General features: G+C 44.2%; 1 protein-coding gene across 1 annotated transcript; it reads right to left on the reverse strand.

The window, feature by feature from the left end:
• Nucleotides 1-5,088: 5,088 nt before the first annotated feature.
• LOC135921472 (acetylcholinesterase-like) lies at nt 5,089-6,870 on the reverse strand. The gene is made up of 2 exons (XM_070526595.1): nt 6,604-6,870; nt 5,089-6,051 (listed from the first exon to the last, which is right to left on the reverse strand). Exons 1-2 carry the CDS (start codon nt 6,868-6,870, stop codon nt 5,089-5,091), a joined length of 1,230 nt encoding a protein of 409 aa, XP_070382696.1.
• Nucleotides 6,871-8,776: the final 1,906 nt, after the last annotated feature.

Below are 8,776 nucleotides of genomic sequence, written 5' to 3' on the forward strand. Positions count from 1 at the left end.
CCTTTATCTCACGAGCGAAAATTCGAATGTGATTAAATGGTTGCTATCAAGCCTAGTCGAACATGGGCATCCTCGTCGTCATTTTCTCGGCAGCCAGTCAATACATACGTTGACTGGACGAAAGTTAGAAAATTCATGTTGGAGAAGAAGGCAACATAACATGTTCAGTGTAGACTGCTTGTGGCAGCCCCGCGAGCTCACAACACCAGATCAAGACTGCGGCGACTTGTCTTGACAGCAGGCCTCGAAAAACAAACGCCGGCGTCATCTTTTACCTTCACGTTTCTTCATGTCGGCATTCCGACAGAGAAGAGCAAGTTCACGTAGGCTATCATCAAGGTCGTTCGACGGATGTCTTGACAACCTATGAGAACAGAAAACTTATTTAATAATTATTGCGGTAAAGTATCAGTAGTCACCTACCAGTAATGAGGCTGAAACCTGTAGGCTTACGAAAAGGGTTCTACTTAAATTGAGGACGACGCAACGAGCTATGGAAAGGAAAATGATCGGTGTAACGTTAAGGGATAAGAAAAGAGCAGATTGGGTTAGGGAACAAATGCGAGTTAAAGACATCTTAGTTGAAATCAAGAGGAAGAAATGAGCATTGGCAGGACATGTAATGAGGAGGAAAGATAACAGATGGTCATTAAGGGTTACGGAGTGGATTCCAAGAGAAGGGAAGCGTAGCAGAGGGCGGCAGAAAGTTAGGTGGGTGGATGAGATTGACGAGTTTGCAGGGGCAACATGGCCACAGTTAGCACGTGACCAGGGTAGTTGGAGAAGTATGGGAGAAGCCTTTTCCCTGCAGTGGGCGCAGCCAGGCTGATGATGATGAAGGTGGTGGTAAAGTAGATATTACAAAGAGAATTTGGTTATGCACAATGCAGATACCAGAAACCCGTTACGTAATGCCAGCTCAAAGTTTCCTAAATGGAGTATGTTTCCACTCTTTCGCGGGGCTGAGAATGACTGCAAAAAGAAACAAGAAAAGAAAGCATATGAGTTCGGCATGGTGGATGGCTACTTAGCAATAATGGTCTAGCCGTTGTGAAATGTAATCGGTAGAGCAGAATAGTTCACTGCGCAGGTGCTTCTATAGCTTAATAGGCGAGGAGGCGGGATATACTTCATGAAATGTTTCCAAAAGAAGTAATAGCGTATCCTACTGCGATATGAGAGATGCAAAAAAATTTAAGCTAGAATTCATTGTAGTTACACTTGCATTGTGGCTGTAATTAAAGCGAATAGAACAAGCAATTATTTCAACTGAGGCAGTCGGAGTTATAAGTAATGCGAGGGATATCTCATAAAGATGGTGCAGGCTCGATTTGTCAGCCAGTTGCATTTTGTATAATAATTAGTTACACTTGCATTTTGGCTGTAATTAACGCGAATAGAACAAAGAATTATTTCAACTGAGGCATTCGGAGTTATACGTAATGCGAGGGACATCTCATAAAGATGGTGCAGGCTCGAGTTGTCAGCCAGTTGCATTTTGTATAATAATAATTGAGTTATCGATAGTTAACTGAAAAGTATAGGGCTAATTTATAACAAATTTAGCCAAAGAACAATTTTTCTGTAGGTGGCCTTTTAGTTCGAATAGGGTTGTATGCAAATAACTGCATAGTGAAGTCTCCTCGCTTGAGATGAACGGAGACAGTCGTTTGCCACGATAAAACTGGACTTCAGCTCTTTTAAGTGCGCAAGAGACCTTGGGTAGAATGAACGAGTACACTCAGTATAGTGAAACGTGCGAACTGACCACAGGTACTGCCAGTGAATTCAAATTGATAGAGTGTAGGGCTCGAAGAGGCTTTCAAATTTCTAAATGAGATTATATTTACACAGGTTTCAACGGAACCTTCCCACATTGGCAATCGGGCTCATTGGGACTCCCCCTTATACAGATTATTTGCTTGGGTAGCATAGATTGCTGGGACTTGCTCACATCTGCGAAGATATATTCTTTATTTTAATACAGTGATCTCCAGCGGTCGCAGTACCTAGATCGGAATCCTTGCGTCACATTGAAGTGTCCCTTGTCGATCAGCATCATCGTTGGCGAGGAACTGGTGTACTGTGGCCATTGCTTTCCCTTCGGTAGTTCAGGAATGCTGCAGAAAAAAAAGTTGTCCTATTTGCGCAAACATTTGTTGGAGTAATGATTGCTGCGCGACTATTTTCCTTGTAACAAAAATATTTTGGACGCGTAAATAGTTAGCACTGATGTATGACCATATTGACTCTCATGACCACGTTTGGAAGAACAACGCCTAACAGTTATGATTTAATGACATTATTATTCGTGGCCCACTGACAATTCTTGCTTTCTTGTGGCGGCGCGTATGTTTGTTGTGCGTACGGTGACCATAGAGATGTGTGGGCCGGGGTAAAACAGGGAAGAATGAGAAAAAAATGCCTTATCGTTTTTTTATGAAATGTAGCAAGAAACCCAATAAAATTACTACGTGCAGTAATACTTGCCGTTTGTGGTGCCCAGTGTGCGATTGTCGAAGCAATGGCAATAACAAAAACGCACATAGCAGAGTTTTCAAAATTCGTTATTATATGCTGTCTGTTTTGTTTTGACAATACAGCGCCGCACTGAAGCGTAGGGAAGTACCGGCCGCCCTCCTAGTCCAGGACTGGCATCTGGGACTCCGTGAAGGACACGGAACCGTCAAACTGGTAGCATGGCCTTTTCATCAATCAGCCGCATACGCATGTATTATGTGTACTTCTGTGTTTATCTTTCTTTTCTGCGCTTTATACAAATACATGACATTAAGAGGCAACTAGCCTAGCGAGGCATGATACGAAAATTTATTTTACGCGTTAGCAGTTACTGTTACCAAAGACTAGAACTGAAATCCTCCATGTAGAAGAGCAGCAAGGTGTTTAACAAAACAGAAAAAAGGAAAAATGAATATAAGTGCATCATATTATTGAATGAGAATGTTTTATGCATGTATGAAAACTTACCAAGCCCAGGAGCAATTATGGACAGCAACATCTGGCGCTACCATATCAACCGCGAGAGGAGAGAAGCACCATTAGTCGTAAAGAGCTTATCACAATGGCTATGGGGATAACATTTGTGCATAGCTTACGACACAGAGCACAAGAATTGAACACAAACGAACACGCACACACACACACACACACACACACACACACACACACACACACACACACACACACACACACACACACACACACGCACACACGCACACACGCACGCACGCACGAAGTTTGAAGACGTCCCGAAGACGTATTCTCCCATCAGCTTCAATGAGTCTCGTCAGCCCATTGATACTCATGCCCAGGATCGCTTTTGTAGTGAAGGAAAGGTCCGCATGCAAATCTATTGCAGTCAAGCGCTAAACTACTTTCTGTCTACTCTTTATTTCGCTGCTATGATCGCGTAATCTGTATTTGAACATATTTCCGTTTGACCAATATAACTTGTCCCACGTGCCACTGCAATGTAATAAATAGCACCTATATTGCAGCTTACGTGCCGTTCTCGTCTTTTTTTTTTCTCAGATCCTCAGATTGATATTTTAGCCAACGGCTGTGAACTGCACTGGGCTATATTCTCAAGACTATGCGAAATACGCTGTGTATAAGAAATATGTTTTTACTCGCTGCCAACGAAGGCTAATTTGATTACGTCTTAATCCTCGACACCATTTCCGTACCTAGATTCAAGTAGCCGTTCCAAGTATTATTTCAAAAATAATGCTAATATAATTTTGTCACAATTTCTTAACTAGGAGACGTCTTGCGATGCCGCTCTCGGCGTATTTAGAATGTACGTATTGGAATGTAACGGAAGACCTATTGGCGCGCGGATCTCAAATTCGGCAGCAAAACGCGATAGCGGGCGATCGTGGCCAGAAAGCCTTGTCCTGTCGTTTTTCTTGTGTTCACCCGCCGTGGTTGCTCAGTGGCTATAGTCTTAGGCTGCTGACCACGAGGTCACGGGATCGAATCCCGGCCACGGCGGCCGCATTTTGATGGGGGCGAAATGCGAAAACACCCGTGTGCTTTGATTTAGGTGCACGTGAAAGAATCCCAGGTGGTCGAAATTTCCGGAGTCCTCCGCTTCGGCGTGCCTCATAATCAGAAAGTGGTTTTGGCACGTAAAACCCCATAATATATTTTTTCTTGTATCCTTTGTTTTGGGCCTACCAAAATAATTATCAAAATCGGCAGGTCTGTTTGCCAGTTAATGCAAACACAGAGTCGACCGGTCCCTTTTGTTCTTGTCAAATACAGATGTAATTGCATCAACTCCTTTGGTATTGGTGGTCAGCTGAGAAAGAGCTCCAAGGCTGCATTCCTTGTCATCACGTAAGGAGCAAAGCGAAGATTTGAGCGGGCGTTAAATTGCTCAATTCACAAGTAATAATGAATTCATATTTACTTTGTGGACTGTTGCTAGACGAAACAAACATCTACTGCGCTGTCTTTCATGCGTGAGAACAACGGTAAGGATGCAGACAAACATTATGTCATTTATTTTCGTACACTACCCTCAGTCCACTTCCCTTAAAGGTGGCACGTTTGGAGACAGGATCAGCTGAGATTAAACGGTGGAATCTTACAAGTTTCTTGCTACTTCACTTCAGTCGTGACGGAAGCAGACGTATACGTTTAGAATAACGTACTGTGCATTAATAAAGTGTGCCATTTGAAACGGCAACTGGAGCATACGCAAATACAAATACAAATAAGAAATAACCCATAGAAAAGATTGTGGAACAAGAATCTTGCTGAAGGTTCGTGCTATGTGCTGGATATTGTAACGAAAAATGTACTCACCCATTTTCACTGAAGCTTGCCAGTATCCTTATAAAGGCCTTGCTTAACTGCCCATCAACTGAATCGGGGTCTTCTGCGTAGGGATGACCGAATACAAATGGTAAATCAAAGGCATGCGGGGCCCTCATCCATCGCGGTAGTGGGTACTTTGACTGCCTATGGGCGAACACGTAAGCGAACACCTTGTTGCACCTTTTGCTATGGTTCTCTGCAAAGAACTGCAGAGGGCAGTTGAACAGCCTGTCAGACATGTAGTCAATGTATTGTCAGTGCGTTTTTGTCGCCTTCAGGCACCTCATCCGTGTATTTCTTTAGCACGACCGGTAGGTCTGCTTTCACAAACTTCCACAGTGCATCTCGAAGAGAATCAGTGAGCTCTTTTGTGTTTGAGCTGCTGAGATCTTCAACCAAGAGCTCTGGTTTCGGTGGAATCAGGAGGAGCCCAGCCGCTTCGTCTGAGGTTACGCCAGCTATTACGTCGACTGGCGAGAAGAAACCGCGTCTCACGGCCACCAGAGGATTCCGGGGAAAGAACTCGTTGTGGTAGGTGGGGCTGAAGGGAGCAAATTTTGGGGCTACGACGTTCACAGAAACGTTGAAGAGCACGTCTGCCGGCACGCTTCGCAGACAATTGACAATCTCTTCTGGATGGGACGACATACTGATCCTTCCTCCTACGGAGCAGCTGACAGCATTCGCCACTTTGTCGCCCTTTGCCATGCTTTCTTTGAGAGTGTCCCACGTATCGATACTGTACATACTGCCACTCAACAGCACGGCCCTCTTGAAAAGGCCCCGACTCATTGGCGACAAGATTTGCGCATGCGTGCTGGTTGACCCTGCGCTCTCACCAAATAAAGTAACTCGCTTTCGATCTCCTCCGAAGCATCCGATATTTTCATACACCCATTTCAGAGCCATGTTCTGGTCCATGTAGCCAACGTTACCCGGTGCTTCGGGAGAGTTCGCGTTCATGAAGCCTAGGATGCCAAGCCGATAGTTCATTGAGACTACAAGCATGCCAGAAAGCGCAGCGAGCACGGATCCATTGTAAATAGCTTGATTGGCGCTGCCAAATGTGAGGCCGCCTCCATGGATCCAGACTAGGACAGGTCGGCCAGAGGTAACGTTCTCGGTGCTTTGGGGGACCCAGACGTTGAGGTGCAGGCAGTCCTCTGTTACAATAGCGCCGTCTAGCGTGATCCCAGATACAGTCACCTGTGTGATGCGAAATAGACAAGCATACAAACAGCTACGTTGATTGATACCAAAAGTTTGTGTCGGTACATATAATTAAAAACCAAATGGCTTCATATTCTTAACGAAACTCTTATAATTCAGAATGCATGTCGACTTCTATCTTTCTTGCGATGCCAACGGCACCTGAGGCATTTTCATACGCGATAACAGCACTAGTTTACTTTTAGTTTCTTCCTTAGTATACAGCCGCCAACTACAAAAGCAGAACGTGACGTCGCTCCACTAATTCGTTTATATACAGGATGCCAAGGACGGCAAGATCACCTTCACCGATGATGGGTCCACGTATCAAAACGACGACGAGCCTGTCTGAGACACCTCGACTCTGTTCATCAAACGTTTGCCCCACAGTGTGTTGCCACCGTGGCCCCCCTTCTTGACTTCGGGTAGCTAAAGGCTCGTTTCACTAAAAAGCTAATAAAATGCATTAGTGTCAGGCTTCTCGCTGTCTCTCACACTCCTTAATTAATATTGAGAGCTTAACGCAGACACATATGAATCATTTCTCACCTGATGACAAGCAGTAGACCTTTCAGTGGCGTCTAGAGTGCCTTCCCAGGCCACCTTGGGCTTTGGAGGTCGGAACCGGAGATTGCCAACTGGTGGTTCGGCGAACGGAATGCCACGGTACTCCTCAACAACCTTGCCCAGAGAGCGCACCAATTTCCCGCGAACTCTTCCCAGTGTGGTCACCCTCTCGACGGGCATGTCGTTAGGCACGGCGCTCAGCAGGCCGGCAAAGAGCATGGGCACTAGTACTGATGTGGCTTGCATCATTATTACTGTTGTGCTTACCTGTGGATGGAAGGACCATTTTCAGTCAAACACTCTGTAAATCCGCAGGTAAGGGAACACAACCAAGCAATACACACTCATTTATGTTGATCTATCGATCGATAAGCATATCAATGCACATATTTGCCTTATTTCCAAGCTTAAGTTATCTATGGACAGTAACTGCCAAGTACCGAGGGACTGCATTTCATGCTGTAGTTACTCTATAAGCAGGAACCATGCTTTTCTACTTGAGTAAAACGTACGTGGATGTAAAAATAGGGCGCATCAGTTATTGGAAGCAAACGACAAACTGTCACATTATTAGTTCGTGTGACGAACGCCCTGTTATTATTGAACTGGCACGAGGCAGTGCTGCTGTTTCGTAGCACGAAGATCCTTATCAGTAGCAGCATATATTAATAGATTTCTATGAAATCTAATAAGATATACAGTTCACTATAGATATGACCAACTAAGTGTACTGCATCCTCATACATCTGGATTTTATTTATTTTTTATTTAAGGAAACCCCTAAAGGCCCTCACAACGAGGGTATTACATAACGGAGTGGCATAAATACATAACAAACTAGAGAAAATGAATTGACAACAAGAATCATAACGTGGCGGAACAAGACTCAATGAAACTTAATGAAAAAAAAACGCAACATAATAAAAAGTTCGCAAAAAATCAAACACATTACGGTCAACGGTGCACAACTACAAGAAAAAACTACGCGTCGCTTTCATTTTTGAGAAGTTCATGAAAATTAGTCGCATTCATTTCAGTTGCGATTGCAGAAGGCAGTTGGTTGAACTCAATATTGGTTTTGGGTATAAACGAATTGACAAAAGAAGAAGTGGGGCACGTGATGCGCTTGATCTTGAAAGGATGGTCACAGCGTGAAAAGACGGCTGAAGGTCAGTCAATGAGATCATCATCAAGCAAGGGATGATGATAAATCTTGTGAAAAAAAGGTAAGCGAGAAAGTTTGCGACGATGGCAAAGGTCATCAAGACCCGCAGAGACATTTAACGCCGTGACGCTAGTGAAAAGTTAGTAATATGAAAAAAATGAAACGAGAAGCACGGTTCTGCAAGGATTTAACGTTATCTGCGATACACGCTTGATGTGGGTTCCATATGGCTAAAGCGTACTCGGCTTTAGGTCTGATTAGGGTAATAAAAGCAAGCTTATGTGTCATTCTCATTCTTGAATTGAGCACTGCTGCTGTTACGCCTAGTGCAAGGTTATAGGAGGTTATGCCACTTCTTTGGTCTTGACTCCCGGGCAATGCCTTGTATTGTCCAAAACATGAAGAATTAAAATGAATGAAATGAAATATCTATCGATCGGGTCTTTATGTCTGCGCTTCTGTCAATTAAAAAGCCCACAGATCGAACGCCCCTGTTGGAGTCGATGCTGCCGGAAGCTCTCTTGAAATGTTTAAATAAATCATATGCAAACTACACACGCAATCGCATGTGGACTTCACAACAGTTGCCGTTTGATCGTAAGCAGACATTCACCAGGGTGCATGGTCTACGAGGATAAAGCAAATTTGTTTGAACGTTTCACACATACAAAGCAAGTGATGTTGCTACTGTAGCGGAGAAGTAACAATATTAAAGGATTGTGGACGCATACCAAGCGCAGGCTTGTTCGTCACTGCGTGCTTTCCTGGCTTTTGGAAGGCCTTGCGGTCCCAGGACACGTTTGCGACTGGCGCGTTTTCTCACAGAGCGGATTTTTACATGTTCAAGAAACAATGTATTTTAATCTCTGCGTGACATAAACCAGATGGGCTCATACGCAAACGTTCCAAGCTCTCGTCACTAGCTCACTAGAACACACTACCTTAACCTCAGCTTGAGTTGATTGTTGTTGAGTGCACGGTTACAGGCTA

This window comes from Dermacentor albipictus, chromosome 10 (assembly GCF_038994185.2).
Source record: "Dermacentor albipictus isolate Rhodes 1998 colony chromosome 10, USDA_Dalb.pri_finalv2, whole genome shotgun sequence".
NCBI classification, from domain to species: domain Eukaryota; kingdom Metazoa; phylum Arthropoda; class Arachnida; order Ixodida; family Ixodidae; genus Dermacentor; species Dermacentor albipictus.